At 42.3% G+C, this 16,320-nt stretch overlaps 1 protein-coding gene across 1 annotated transcript in view; it reads left to right on the top strand.

Annotated features, from left to right (window-relative positions):
- CHST13 (carbohydrate sulfotransferase 13) overlaps positions 1–6,405 on the top strand; it is a 44,629-nt gene extending 38,224 nt beyond the window's left edge. The window contains exon 3 of the mRNA XM_026723197.2: positions 3,263–6,405. Within this exon, the coding sequence (XP_026578982.1) occupies positions 3,263–4,108 (846 nt within the window). The 3' untranslated portion in view covers positions 4,109–6,405. The remainder of the gene's footprint in view (positions 1–3,262) is intronic.
- The last annotated feature ends 9,915 nt before the right edge of the window (positions 6,406–16,320 follow it).

Raw genomic sequence — 16,320 nt, 5'->3', positions numbered from 1 at the left:
CATCTATTATATTGCTGAGTGATGCAGATAACCTTCTAGTCCTAGAATGAGTTGAGTTATCTGGAAGGCCTATTTTTTGTTTTAGAAATTTAATCATTCCAGATCCATTCTGCTTGTCACTTCTTTTACCAAATTTTTTTTAACCAAAATTGGGGCATACTAACTCTCTTTGGGTCAGAAATAAGAGCTGTTTATAGTTGAGAACTGAGAAAATAACTAAATGAACACATGCAGAGGAACAGTACATTCAGAATAACAAACCTGCCTATATATATAAAGAATATCGCAAATACAAATGCTTATCTATTTTGCCAATTTAAGAGTTTTACTTTAGAACTGTAAACTCAACTCTAAAATAATTTGTCCTGCTAGGCATCTTAAAAATCTACTGGAAACTGCAGCCTCCTACAAACAGAAAAGCATATTGTGCCTCCTGATGTTCTCCAGAAGTTTCTACTAGGAAGTGTTTGGGGTCTCAGAGCTCTATTAATAGTTTGACGTGAATTCTGCCTAATAGGATTTCCATCATGAAAGTTGGGAATCCTGGCCCGATGTAAAACAAAATATGGCATCACTGAATAACAGTCTACAACACTTTGTACAGTGAATACAAATAGAACTTCAAATAAACTTCTTGTGCAATGGCATAACAGGTGGGTAGCACTTGGATAGGAGACTGCTGGGTGCTCCCAGGGCATCAAGCTATACTGGGAAGCAGAAAAAAACCATCTGGAAGAAAGAGAGAGCAAACCACTTTCACACACGGCCAAGAAAACTATACGGGCCTCTCCCTGAAGCAACTTGAAAAGCAGAAATATCTTATATTCAGTATCTAAAAAGCGGTAAAATATGGGAAATGAAGGAACAATAAAAACAATTAAGATCCTATGACACTTCCAAGAATGAAATACATAATCCTGAGATAATGTAGGGAAAGAATTAGACAAAATAATCCCTGTGACGCCTCTTTGAATACCTGCCCATCTTCCTGCCTTGCCTGCCTGCCTGCCTTTTTAAAGACTCTTTTAATGAGAAGTAAGGATTTAAATAGGCGGGTTGCAAAGCAATGAACCAAACTTTAGCATAATCTTTACTTCCAGCAATGCTGTTGAGAAGTCTTCAAGTTCCATGAAAAAATAAAATGGCGGATAATCATACCTCAGTTCTTTGGTTATAAGTGAGCCCATCTGCTTTTGGGGTGGGGGAGGAGGGGGAAGGAGTATTCTAGAGAGTTGGGTGGGTTGGCAGGCAAATCTTACCTGTTTGCCTTCCAGTGAAATTGTCTGCAGCCATTGCCTTATAAAAGCCACCAAAAGTCATTAAATGAGAGAGTGCGTGTCATGTGTGCTCAGTGTTTTAAATGTGCCCACCCACCCCTGACTTAGCTTGCGTGCATCCAAAGAAGGGTATTTATGAAGTTTATGGCATACTAAATGTGCTCATCTGTCTCTCTTTATGAATATAACACAGACGGTGTAAACAGCTTGCTGAAAGGAAAGCTTTTATATATTTAGTCAAATTGCAAATAAGCACTTTGTTTTAACTATAATTAGGAAGGGAAAAAATGTTTTACTCCTATAATCAGATGCTTGCTTTATGTTTTTATAAGGAAAGTTCAAAAGATACCCGAAGTCCACAATCTTTCCTAGAACCAAAATGTTGCAAAAGACCCTAGAAGTTTCAGGGATTTCCTGGACTTTTCATTAGGTGACGTGCTACAAAATGTCAGAGAGACCGGGAAGATTTTTTGTTTTTACTTAAATCAACCATTAGCCAGAAGTTATAGGAAATCAAGAATAAATTCCAAGAAAGTAAAGTATTTCCTGTATTTGTTGTGAGTCATATCTTCGAGAGCCAAGCTGCAATCCCTGGTGACCTGCAGCACCCTTTTCTCCTAGGGAAGGTCTCCAATTATGGGATGAAATGAAACTTTGAATAGCCAAGGTCTAATCGTGGAGATAGACCTACATTTTACAGCATTTTGATTCAAGAGTATTTTGCTCTGCTAAGACCACTCACCTGGACATTTGATGCAGGCCTTTGATGCTCCAGCATACCAAACGAATGCATTGTTAACACAATTCATTTCTATCAGTCTATACATGATTAAAACAAAAAGAGTTGATCAAGGAAAGGAAAGAAGCAACTGAGTCCATTCAGACAACATACCGATATTATTGGGAAACCTTGAAAGAGCTGATGACAAGTGGCATAGGAGTATTTCCATTCTGGATATATATTTTGATTAATACATTTTGGATTTGTACCCCTCTCCTCAATGTAGGCAGATACATTCAATTGAAATAGCATAGAAGCAATTAAGTTCAGCATAAAATGGAACATGTTTAGATCCTTACCTTCAGGGGTGGGCTGCTGCGGGTTTGCAGGGGTTTGGGAGAGTCCCTAGCTGAGATTCTGTGCAGTTCGGAGAATCCCCAAATCCCACTCCTGGCTGGCCCAGCCCACCCCTCCAGGGGTCCCCATGAGGCCCGTTTTGGATGCAGGTAAGTGCAGGGTGCACACGGAGGCTCAGGGAGGGCAAAAACAGGTCTCCTGGAAGTTTGGGGAGGCCGGAAATGGGTCCGTTTCTGGCTTCCAGAGAGCCTCCAGAGCCCAGGGAGGCTGTTTTCGCCCTCCCAGAAGGCTCAAAGAAAGCCTCAGAAGCCCGGCAAGGGCAAAAATGCCCCCCCCCCACCTGCCATGGTACAGGAGGCTGACTAGGCCACACCCACCATGGCCATGCCCACCCAGCAACCTGGCAGAGAACCCTTTGCTAAATTTTGTGACATCCACTCCTGCTTACCTTTCCTTCTCACTGCCACTGCTCCTGAACAGCATTTCTAAGACTGAAAATGAGACCGGGAATAAGAAAATTGGTTAAATAATCTGCTCTCTAAATTGGTCCTTACCAATCTGATAACCTAGAGTCTGTGGGCTCTAAATCTCAGATTTTGACTTTCTCGTTTGGAAATTCCGGAGTTATAGTCATGTTCCAACTGAAAAGCTCCCAATTTTACCCAGTTTTACTTTCTGTTAACCTTTAAATCCCCACTATTAAAGGGTAAGTGCAGCCCTTTAAGGAGCAATTATAACTAATGTTAAGACTACTCATGAATCTTAAAGGTGTCCAAAGGTATCGGCTCCTGTGTATAGGTACTGGTGGCATGTAGGGCAGAGTATTATTGGGATGTAACAAAAGGAACTTGGCAGACAGCATGAAGTGACTCCTGTTCCCCCTTATGTCCTCCTTATGTCTCCTCAGCTTGAGCAGTCCTCCCTGCAGGCAACTCATCAACACAGGAGGGAACTGCTAAGCAGTATGTGCCACCGTTACACCCGCAAGCGACGCCTCCTAACTCCAGATGACTTGCGGCACCTGGTGGTGGATGATGTCCATGAGTTGCTCTACTGCTATGTCCCCAAGGTGGCTTGCACTAATTGGAAGAGGGTTCTGATGATCTTGACAGGGCACGGCAAGTACCAGGATCCCCTGGAAATCCCAGCACATGAAGCTCATGTACCAGCCAACCTCCGCACTCTCTCCGAGTACAGCACTCCTGAGATCAACTACCGCTTGCGCAACTACCTCAAGTTCATCTTTGTACGGGAGCCTCTGGAACGGCTGGTCTCAGCCTACAGGAACAAATTCACCCGTAGCTACAACACAGCATTCCATAAGCGCTATGGAACCAAAATAATCCGGCGGCACCGTCAGGACCCTAGCAGTGAAGCCCTGGAAAGTGGCCACGATGTGCGTTTTGAGGAGTTTGTGTACTATCTTTTGGATCCAAAGACCCAACGTGAGGAACCTTTTAATGAGCATTGGGAGCGAGTGCACTCCCTTTGCCATCCATGCATTGTCCACTATGATATCATTGGCAAGTATGAGACCTTGGCTGACGATGCCAACTATATCTTGCAATTGGTTGGGGCTGATGCAGGCATCAAGTTCCCGTCCTCTTCCAAGACCACCAGAACCAACAATAACCTGACTGCAAAGTTCTTCAAGAACATCAGCCCCTTCTACCAAAGAAGATTATTTAATTTATACAAGATGGATTACTTGCTCTTCAATTACACCATCCCTTCTTATTTACATCTACGATGAGGCTGGTGACATGACCTTTCCTCATAGTTTCTGCTGTCAACCAACAGAGATGGATATGAGATGTTTGCAGGTCTACCTTTTTTGTTTTTGTTTTATCAGCACACAGAGTCCTCTTTGTCTTTTGTTCCTATTTCAGTAGACAGAATCTACTGTGTTTGTCTATCCTTTCTCCTGTTCTTAACCAAACAGCATTTGTTTCTAGGAAGCACTGGAACTATGTCTTTTTGTCAGGAGGTGAGAGAATCTGTGTGGAAGTAGGAGACATAATAAAATGTGCATGCATTTAATGTGTTCAGTTATAATCCCCACAAACATGTCTTCTCCAGACTGAGGGAGGAAAGGGGAGTATGAGTCAGAAGTGTCTAATTGTGAACAGTTACTTGGTGTGAGGTACAATTGTCTATGAGATAAGAGTCTTCTGTGTTTCCCCTCTTTTACCATCCTTGCAGCTGGTGTTTCAGAGAAGCGTATTATCTCAGAAAAAAAATCCCTCTGCATTTCCCCATCAAGTTCTGCTCCCATGCAGATTCCATCAGTTTGCACTGGAGTGATACTTAGTGGATTGCTCACTTTTCTCTACAGATTTGTCTATGTGAGAAAATTTTGACCAAAAGAAATATTTAATTATTTGCCTTGGCTTTTTTTTCATGTGACTATGTATTGGGTATGTGCAAAAATTGTTGTGGTGTCCTGCTTTATGTAAGCCTAATCAAAGTGCTCCAGCACCAAGCTCTTCAGTTTAATTAGTGGACCCTCATCCGGGTGAGAGAAATGGATTCCCACAGAACTGTATTTTTGTAGGTGATACCAAAGACTGGAAGGACTGTGGGCTTGGGCAGTATCCACTTGACTGGAATATTTATATATGAAACTGGATTGGTCTTGGATAGTGTTTTAAGAAGAGTACAGGATTTTTCTTCTCGAACAGGCACCCCCCTCCCTCCCCCAACATGTTTGACCTGTCTTCTCTTTCCACTATGACAGCACTTATGGGTGCTAATGGGAATCTGGCACATTGAAGGGCATTGGATTGTGAAAGCCAAAACAGCATCAATCAGAGATCCTGCTTTGCCTTTAAAGAGTATTCCCCCAGGAGACATATCTTGAGTTAATCATGAATGGTGCCTTTTCTGTAGAGCATTGCTATTTTGTCTCAGTCAAGTCATGTTTTCTGCCTTAAAATAGCTGTCTCCTTTTTCTAAGCAGAAGGATCTATTTTATTGTAGAAATCAGGGAGTGGCTTGGGAGACAGAGATCGCAGGTGAAATTGGGCAGTAGAGAGAGAAACAGAAATTTAACTGGTAAAATTGAAGGCTTGCACTTGAAACGGCAATCCTAGAAGACTACATTTAACTCAATCCACATGAACAGCTTTGTTTTAAGTTGGCATTTTTGTCTCTACATGGTTACATTTCTATGTATACCAAAACATATCCCTTCATTTATATAAGTCGGTTGTAAATTGTATGAAAGCATCCCCGAACCGGGTGCCTTCTGGATGTGTTGGCTCTTAACACCCATAAGCCCCACTAAACATGTTCAGACTGTCTGGGAATCAGGGGAATTCAAGTCTAATACAGATTCTGTTGGATAATTTGATTTATGCAACACATCACTGAATGTACTTGTGTTGAATGAAGTATATATAGGGGATGCGTATGAAAGACACCACAATTTGGTTCTGCTGATTCCTGCTGTATGAAGGTGGCAGTTTTCTCCACCCCATAGCTGCGTGCTTTCTATTAGGCTAGAATGAATTCTCAAAAGAAGATTGAGTAGTTCAAGGTTTGAATTAGTCATTTCACATGTACAGCAGCCCAGTACCAACCCAAGCTTTCATTTTAGGTAGCTTAGACTCTGACCATAGCTTTTTCTTAAGATGAGCCATTTGACTCATCATGGGGTGCTCTTGTGGGTGGAATGACGTGACGGGGGGGCAATTGTTCAAAGTTACCCAAGGTACTTTGTGATTCATTCAGAATTTGAATTCAAATTCAAATCTGTCTTCAATTGTTAGCCTTGCAAAGTAGACCCGACAAGAAGCACCCTCAGGTGAACTAGATCTAACTTACCTGTAAGGTTGCATTAACAGAATCTTGCAAGTCTGAAAATACCTCTTTTCCCCCTTCATCTTTACAATACAAGAAACTAAGGAGAGTCCCTTCTGAGATGTTTGGCTCACACCCATTCCTTCTGCAGATTCAGCTGTCTCTTATCTAACTATTATTGCCTCGTCTGCTGCTCTTTCTCTTGTCTCCCAAAGTCATTCATGCATACCATTGCATCCAGTTTGTAATCTCTGGGATATGTAGTTAGCCTATTGTTGGCTGGGAATTCTGCAAGTTTGATCCCAGCGTATAGGAGAGGCACCAGCTTGGGAAGGGTATTTACTTTGCAAGTATGTAATTGCTATACACTAACATGTAACCAGTGGTGCTATCTGTTCTTTGGTTTGCAACTTTCCCATTCCTTGCTGTGACAACTAATCAATTAGATTTAAAATACCAATGAGTTAAAAATCAGTATTATTTAAAAATTGAACTAGGTAGTTGTAGTAATCTTCTCAAAAGATTGCCCCAAAGCATCAGGAACAAAACTAAATGTGTGCCAATATACGAAATTCAGTGAAGTATGAGAAGAAAACATTGTTACCTAGTGATTAAACTTACTTTAAAAAATAAACATAGCTAGGACTATTATGTTATTTAGGTAAAAATTCCATTGGCATATTTACTTCTAGTAAATTGTTATTTATTCTTGTTCTGGACACATGTTTCTGATAAAGTGAACAGATCCACCCAAAATTATTTCCATTGGTGAAATAGACTGCATTCTTCTCTCTTCCTTCCTGGGAAATCATACTGAAGTGAATAGACAACTATAAAGATTTTGCTGCTGGGCATAGGAAAAAAAAAATAGCAGGACCCATATATGCTCCGGGTCATTGCAGATTTATTTTGCTTTTTAATGACTAGCTTGTGATTTGGTTTTTTTTTTTTTAATCCAACATTTTTCTTTTTATTTCAGTGGTAACTTATCAGTTATTCCAAAAATGGAGTGGGGGATAGAGAATCATATTCATCATTTTAAAATCCTAGCAGAAAAACAGACTACAAATGCAATAAGACATAAAAATAGTATAATCAGGGAAAATAGTTAACGTGCAGAATATAAATATAAACTGCATCAGGAACATCAAATAATTTTAACGGCACAAATGTGTTAAGCAAGTGACTCTCTAAAAATACACAAACCACCAAGAACCACCACGGATTGAAAGCCACCATGGAAGATGAGGCCTAGTTGCTTTACCACCAAACGTTTGACATTAATGGAGGGACAGTGAAACTTCAGATACTGGTCTCAGAGGTTCAGGCAGGTTATGTCCTGATGTACATATTTTAGCTGAAGCTAATAAGTAGTAATTGAACCAATATTATCAGAAAAATGACATGGAATTGTAAGAAACGGTTAGTTTCTTCTGGCCTATGTATTTTTGTACCATAAGCAACAGGCTGTTTTTATCATATGCATTGAATTACACTGAATTAGAAAATTGAATTAGTGATAAGGGTTTGTTTAATATCTTTGAGCCAGTATTGATTCCTTCCAAGTGGCTTGTCAAGTCCCTGCAGTTTTCTTGGCATGATTTTTTTTCCTCCAGAAGGCCGAGAATGTGTGACAGGCCCAATGTCACTCAGTTGTCTTAATGCCTAACACACAGATTCTCAATCTTCAAGTTTCTAGCCTGGTCCCTTTAACCACAATTTCACTAACTGATTTAGATGGGAGATGCATCTGTGAAGTTTAAAATACCCATTTCAAGTGGGATGTTTGGGGTGGCTGTTTCAATCATTTTGGAAGTGGTTCAACCCTGAAATATTTCTAGACTGAAGAAAATGCCCTATTTCTTCATGTGAATCCATTATTTGTTCTGCAAGTAAAATGTTTCAAACAACAAACCATTCAAATTTAAAACCTGCAGTTCTACTGCAAATACATCTGCACGTTGCTGCATAATGAAAAAGAGGTAATTAAAATGCAAAAAAAAAAAAGTGCCACATTTTGTGGTGATAGCACTCACGTGTTTATTCTGAAAGAAATTGTAAAAGCTCAGAGAAATTTACTGGTTATATTTATGGGATGAACTGAACTCCTGAACTGAAAACTAATTTAGCAAGTTGTGCCAACCTTGCATGAGATTTTAGAGTTCCATTTCTAATTAGGTTGAATAAATCATGGCTAACTTGGGGCAAGCATGTCCTGTGAAGGCAACCAAATCTTGAATGTGCATAGGGGATGGCATTATTTATTTTGTTGCTAAGATTTCTGTACTCTTCATTCCAACTGCCTCTAAGAAGTGTGTAGGATAAGCAAAGTTTAGAAATGAATGATGGCATCAGCCATAGTAGAGCCACGGTGGTGCAGTGGTTAGAGTGCAGTACTGCAGGCTAATTCTGCTGCCTGCCGGCTGCCTGCAATTTGGCAGTTCAAATCTCACCAGGCTCCAGGTTGGTTCAGCCTCCCATCCTTCCAAGGTGGGTAAAATGAGGACCCAGATTGTTGGGAGCAATATGCTGACTCTGTAAACCGCTTAGAGGGGGCTGTAAAGCATTGTGAAGCAGTATATAAATCTAAGGGCTATTGCTATCCACCAGTGACAGACCAAACCTAATCCCCACCCCCACCCCAAATGTGCTGTCCCACAAGGTTTTCACAAGCTTATGGAAACTCATCAGGAAAATGTAGGGCTGTGTCCAGGAGGACAAGATATTCTCCATACAGGGTCTCTGCTGCTAGTAATATTCTACATCAGGACATATACACAACACACACACACACACTAGGGAGGCCAATCTATCAAATGTCACTTGTTGTTGTTTTTGGCATCTAGCAGTAGATTGATGCTTAGAAAGGAAGGGGTCAAAAAAGCAATTTATCCCATCTTTGCAGCTGGCCAATGGATGGAGCCCCAAAGTCCAGACTTCTTCCCTTAGTTGCACTAAGACCTAACATATCCATTTGTGTTAGAAGTGAAGAGAAACTATACATTTCAGGGTTTCTTGCAAGCCTTGGCCTTTCTTTTCTGAGCATTGCATCAGCTTTCTTACTTATTAAAATTATGTGTTAAGTTATATCCACCTTTTCCTGCAGGAGCTCAAGGTAGGGTACATTAGGCACTCCATAGCCATGTCAAAATTCAAAGTCACAATTGTATGTCTCTTTGCTACCATCCAGTGGTCTTATAAATTACTGCAACTCCAATTTGGTATGCCTAGCCTACTTTCCTTTCCCCTTCCCTCCCTTCAACTCTGTAGGTAGGTTGGGCTGAAAGAGGATGAGGGGCCTAAATCTTACATGATCGATGGTAGACTTGAACCTAGATCTTCCTTACCCCAGAGTAACATCTTGATTCTTTTGTTGGTCTTTAAAGTCTTCCCAAAGCTCTTCTGATGTTTCCAGGCAAGGCTGTTAGCACACAGCAACCTTCCCTCCGTGGTGGAACTTTATAGGCCATCCAGATGTCATCATTTTCCACTTGTAATTTAATTTTACCATTTCTTTTAGCTGTTCTCTTAACACACACACACACACATAAATTTGTTAAGGAAGAATGGATTGATTATTCGGTGCCTTTTGACTTGTCCATCTGGAAACACGCTTTTACTGCAATAGTTTTTACAGGTGATTTTTGTTCAATGTTCCTACAGTTAAATATAAATTTCTGGTACTTATAATACATAGAAGCCATATAAGAGCTATAAGGACATCTTAAGGTCAAAGTGATAAACTACAGCCATTTAAAGAGGAATGTAATAATTCTTTATGCAATAAGATGCCAATTTTTCTTCTTAAATGTTTTGCTTTTTGCACATCACCTGATGAAGAGTTCTGGAGTACGTGAAAGCTTGCAAAAATATTTGTGTTAATTTTATTTAATCTTAATAAATATCTTACCCACAATGGATTTGGGTTCTTTTTTCTTTCTTAAGGTGACCAGCACTGCTTTTTTATCTGTGTGTTTTTTTTTTTTGTAATGTGATTTACTATTTTGTAATTACAGGTTTGTTCTCTGCTAGATTTCCAGTATTGAAACTGACTGGGAAGTCTAACCATTTCCACTTAACAAGCCATCAAACATTTCTATGTGTAATTATTGGAGGACAGCATATCGTAACACATTTCAACAAGACATTTGTGTGGGTTGCTTACTATTTGGATTGTGTGTTATTCTCAATTCCATTCAGGAGGAATGCTTTGAAAAGTGTGGAGCTATGGGATCCTGGAAACTGAAGCATCTGATTTCATGCATTACCAAGAGATGCTGCATTGATGCACCCGTACATTCAAACCACCTTTTCTAAACTTAATCCAAAGAACTGCACAACACTACTTGCTTTGAACAGAATCACATTAGAAAAAAAAAAAACAGGGAAAAAAACAGGCACCATCTTGTCCAGTATTATCAACCTTGCTGAATGTGTACTTCCAACAATGAAAGGGGAAATCATTCATGTTGCTGTTTGTTTGCTTAAACGAGTCTCTTCCAGCAAGATATCTTCTAGATATGATGAGACTATACCTCACTGAATTTTCAGATAAGCCTGCTTGTGCTAGCTGGCAGTATTAAGAGCTACTGTAATTTCGTCACATCTAGGGAGCATCAAATTAGGGAGGACTATCTTAGATCAGGGGTATCAAACTCAATTTCATTTGCATCAGGATTGTGTTTGACCTCGGGGGGGGGAGTCTGGGGGGGGCATGGCCAGCTCGACATTGCATGTTGGGGGCACTTCTGATTGCTCAAGTGCTCTGCCAGAGAAAATGAAGCGACCCTCCCAAGCTCTGTCTTTGCTGGCAGAGGCACCGCAGGCTGGTCCTTTGCTGTTTCAAGGGCAGCCCTGCAGGCCCGATCTAAGTACCCTGCAGGCCAGGTCAAGCCCACGGGCCTCGAGTTTGACATCCCTGTCTTAGATGTTTCATTTAGCACAAAGATGCAACAAAACTGTGCAGCACTTTGAATTCAGAGCATTGTTTTGCATATGCTCTGCAAACCTATCCAGAGGTTGGGTTGTCAGAGCATTTACAAGGGTTGAGTGGTCTAGAAATATGGTAATACATTTAATTCATAATCAGCCCCTAACTCTGGAATTCCTTCCAATTGTTTCAATGTGGAAGCAGTACGATTGATGAACATCAATGGTGCAGTTCTCACCATGCTGAAGTTAAAAACAAAAAAGTTTAAATCGTTAAAGGCACAATAACAATCTCCCAACAGAAAAGAAAAAAATATATAATAGCACCCTTATTTATTACAACGAGCACTGGCCATGATGTACGAATGCAATATACCCATGATGGTCCTTCTTCCATCACCCCACTCCCTTCCAGATACGTTGAAAATATCCCAAGAGCACCAGAACGATTGTTCATGCTTTATTTGTGACAAAAGTGTCACAGCTTTTTGATCATGGAACAAAATGCATTTAAAGCAACTTAGCAGACTAGGGACATGTAAATATAAGCAGACTTCTGAAAGTTCTGAAACATTCTGTTTCTGACTTGTTTTAACACTTGTTCATTTGTTTTAACACTTGTTTAAACAAAGGATCAGCAAAATGAGCCTTTAAACATAGAAAAGAATTGCAAGCTCAGTTCAGAACTGGCATTCCAAACCAATATGTGAGTTAGTGCTCTAAGGCAAGGGTTTGGTTTCCGTGGACCAGTGGTGGTGTGGGGTGGGGTGGGGGTGAATGGCTTCACACACACATACCTAAATCCAATGCATGTGCAAACGAAGCTTTGTGCACTCACCTGCTACTTTGGCAGGCTGGTTCCTAATGGGCTGTAATCTGGTACTGGGCTGCAACTAAGGGGTGAGGGCCCATACTCGCATACCAATCACACCTAATAATGGATTGTGAATTCTGGAAATATAGTTTAAAAAAAGTTAGCAAAAACCTATTCTAATATAATTTGGTGTTGGAGAAGTCAAATACTCTATGTTAATAGCAGAATGACTGGAATAGATTAGATTAATATACATTTTATTTAACCACTCCCCCAAAATCCCAGGCATCATGAATACCTGACTTGCATAAATTCTGATTTTTTAAGATATCAGTTCAACAATAGTTCAAAATGGAACTTCAAATAGAATTTGGACCATCTGCTGGGAATAGGCTAACTTAGATTACAAAACCCTTGGCCATCAGAGGGTGTTAAACTACAATTCCCAGCCTAAATGATCAATGCTAAGAAATGTTGAGAGTCCTCATTGAGCAACATCTAGAAATAAAGAGTTACTTACTCCTCATGTTAGTCTAGATTTCATGGATATAAATGATGGACCATTGTAGATGATTCGGTTCTTTTCAACTCAGTGACCTTATGACTTACAAAGTGCTGCATCAAGATTTAATATGAAATCATTTGTCCATTTTCCATAAATCCAACCACTCTACCAAGCACACACATTGTTGAGTAGCCGGCGGACACACGAGGCAGACACGGGACTGAAGGCTAACATTGCTTTATTCGTAGCATAACGGGTTGCCGCGGCTGCCCAGGTTGGGCTGGCAGCCCAGCTGGCGACAACAGCTGATGCCGTTTGACAGCTCCTTTTATAGCAGCTGTCAAACGGCATCAACCAATGGGAATGATTGGTGCTCCCACCCGAAATGCGGACCAGACTGGGAACTGTAGTTGTCAGGGACACAACACCCCTTTCCCCTAGCTAGGGACATGGCAGACCAGACTGGGAACTGTAGTTGTCAGGGACACAACACCCCTTCCCCCTAGCTAGGGACATGGCAGACCTGCAAATAGGCTCCTAGTCCCAGGGGAATCCCCAGCCGGGGTAGAGTCCTTTGCCCTTGGGATCATCCGGGCAGCTGCAGGGGTGCAAAAGTCCAATCAGCAGGAACCTGCGGTGGTCCAGGTAGGTTTTCCCCGTTTGGATCGCTTCAGGTATTTCGTACGGCTGGAGTAGTAGACCGGGCCGTTTGGTCGGGAGTCCGTGCGTTTTGTCGGTAGACCGGCTCTTGTCGTCGGCGAGGTAGATCGGGTCCTGCAGGGAACTCTTGGCGGGGTAGATCTCGTCATCGGCGAGGCAGATCGGGACCTACGGGGAACTCTTGGCGGGATAGACCAGGCTCTCGGGGTTTGACAGGTAGATCGGGCCCTTTTGGCTGGGGATCATTGTCGACGGCTGCTAGGTAGATCAGGCTCTCTGGGTTTGACAGGTAGACCGGGCCCTTTTGGCTGGGGGTCGTTGTCGACAGCTGCTGGGTAGATCGGGCTCTCGGGGTTTGACAGGTAGACTGGCTCGTCTCGGCGGCTTTTTGAATGGCGGCAGTAGTGCCTGTGGGCGGCGTCTGTCTCCTCAGCGAGGAGGCTTTGAACTTCACGCTCTCAGTAGTGCCAGCGGCAGTGCCTGGCGGGGGCGTTTTTCCTCAGCAATGGAGGCTTTGAGCTTCGTGCTCGGTAGCGCCAGCGGCAGTGCCTGGTGGGGGGCGTTTTTCTCCTCAGCAATGGAGGCTTTGAGCTTCGTGCTCTCGGTAGCGCCAGCGGCAGTGCCTGGCGGGCGGCGTTTTTTCTCCTCAGCAATGGAGGTTTTTCAAAAGCTTCGAGCACACAGAGGTCGTCTGCGGCTCGTGACTTTCAGCTCTCAGCGGCTTCGGCTCTTTTTATTAGTGACTTGCTCGGCTGTTTCAGTCCGGTTGCCTCTCATTTGTGTATCCCATCCTCATCGCCAGTGTTGAGTAGCCGGCGGACACACGAGGCAGACACGGGACTGAAGGCTAACATTGCTTTATTCGTAGCATAACGGGTTGCCGCGGCTGCCCAGGTTGGGCTGGCAGCCCAGCTGGTGACAACAGCTGATGCCGTTTGACAGCTCCTTTTATAGCAGCTGTCAAACGGCATCAACCAATGGGAATGATTGGTGCTCCCGCCCGAAACGCAGACCAGACTGGGAACTGTAGTTGTCAGGGACACAACACCCCTTCCCCCTAGCTAGGGACATGGCAGACCAGACTGGGAACTGTAGTTGTCAGGGACACAACACACATCTTCATAGTACTCACAATTTTGGGATTACGGTTGTTTTGGAAAGTATCCCTCTTGGGCCAGGAACTAGTGCAGAAGTTACCCTAATCAAGTTACCCAGGGGTGGGATTCAAAATTTGTAACAACTGGTTCAGGGGTATGGCTATGTGGGCATGGCTATGTGACTGTGTGTTTTCTTCCAGGCTCGCCCCAAATTTTGGGGCCTTCTGGGCCTCAGGGGAGCCTCCTGGGGGGCGGCATTTTTGCTCCCAGAAGGCTTCCCTGGGGCTCAGGAAGGAAAAAAAAACTGAGCATGGGGGGGGACGCACCCCCCTGCGCTCCATTTTGGGGCCTTCTGGGCCTCAGGGGAGCCTCTTGGATGAGGCAGTAAGTCAGCAAGGGGAATCCTGGAACAGCTGACCATAGGAACAGCTGATTGTCAGGAGGGGTGGAAAAGACATACCCTAAGGAGTGACTGAGCGGGAAAGAATGCAGTCAGCGATGTTGGGCATGTGTGCAATGTTGTGCATGCGTGATAAGGACTGACTGGGAGGGGAGGGCAGGCGGAGAGTGGCAAGGCCAGACAGGGGCACAATTTGTTGGTTCTCTACTGTGCAGAATCACAATAACCGGTTCTATAGAACCAGTCTGAACCAGTAGAATCCCACCCCTGAGGTTACCCTGTGTTTAACAGCAGGTGTGACAGGCAGCAGTCCAATAATGCAGCAGCTTTCACCCAGCATGGAGATGAAATGATACAGACGAAACAGATGACTGGTCTCTAGCTGTAGTTCCAGAGAAATATCTGTAGGGCTGTTGGAGAGGGAATTTAGTTTAGATTGTATTCAGCTGGACAAGCCAAGCCAGCTGACGCTCTCATGTCTCTTGCAAGCTACTAAAAGAACTTGTATTTGGGAACAGTTGAACAGCTGTGACCTGAATCCTGCAGTCAATCTCTGGAATTAATTAAGACCCATTTTTAACCATATCGTCTTCTGAAATTTGCTTGCCTTCCTTTCTTAGTCTTGTAAAGTGCAGAATCCTTGTTTCTCCCCCCCCCAAATAATAGAATAGTGACTGTCTTTTGTTGTGTGATCGACATGGTGAAATTATATATCATCTTTTTGTTAAAAAGTCTGAAGAATTTCAACTGGCTTCCACCTTTAGTCATTTAAATAGAGCTTACTGTGTACAGTGGAAATAGTCTGTCTTCCCTCAGACTATTAATAATCTGTCATCAAATAATCACAGTTCCTTCTTTCACTAAAAACTCAAGCCTATTCTCCAATGGCTTTCTAAACAGACTATAATTGCTTCAACCTAACACCAAAAGATTTGACTTAGTAATAAATCTTTGTTTTTCTCACAAAGGGGTTTTTTTTAAAGAAAAAGAAAGGTTTTTAATTACTATAACATGAAAAATACTCAGCAAGAAGTAAAAACCCTGAAGCAATAACCCAACTTATCTAAAGCAGTATGTGTTTCTACTTGAATTCTTGTTTCTGAGTACACACTGAAGCAATTTCTAGAACTCTTACCTGGGGCTGGTTTCCTTGGAATTTGGTTGTGGCACTTTGGTATTTGCAAAGCCTGTGCTTGTTTACAAATATCCTGGCTGCCAGGAGGTGCTGGCATTCAGCTGAAAATCCTGAAAGAAAGCGAAGTCTGCTGATCCTGCATTTTTTAATAAGATATTCATTAAGATTCAACGGTTCTGGAAGATAGACAAATTCACATTTCTCTGTCTTTTTCAACCAAACAGCAGTCTGTTATTTTCATAAGTGAAATGCCTAAGATGGTCTCATCTGAACCAGAGGTAGATGTGTATATGCCCTTCATGAAAAGGGGGTGGGGGTTATTTTAAAAAGCCATGATGGCTTTTGCTGTCAGGTGAAGGACCACCCATTCTTACTGAGATGGCACAGATAAAAAGGGGCAGGTTTGGATCTGTTGTAACTACCACCTTTCCTTTTTTAAAACCTCTGAAGATACCTGGGACATGTATATATTTATGTATTTGTGTGTGTGTGTGTGTGTGTGTCTTGGAGGGAAAGCTTAATCCATTTTCCAAACTACCATAGTTACTCTTTCCTAGGCATTGGCTGATTCTTAAACTTCTAGACTTCAGTCTAACTCAACCAGCAGCCAATCACAGAACAAAC

This window comes from Pseudonaja textilis, chromosome 2 (genome assembly GCF_049901715.1).
Source record: "Pseudonaja textilis isolate UNSWEBS1 chromosome 2, rPseTex1.2, whole genome shotgun sequence".
NCBI classification, from domain to species: Eukaryota; Metazoa; Chordata; class Lepidosauria; order Squamata; family Elapidae; genus Pseudonaja; species Pseudonaja textilis.
The sequence above is the reverse complement of the archived record's forward strand: the minus strand, read 5'-3'. Positions and strand labels throughout refer to the sequence as shown.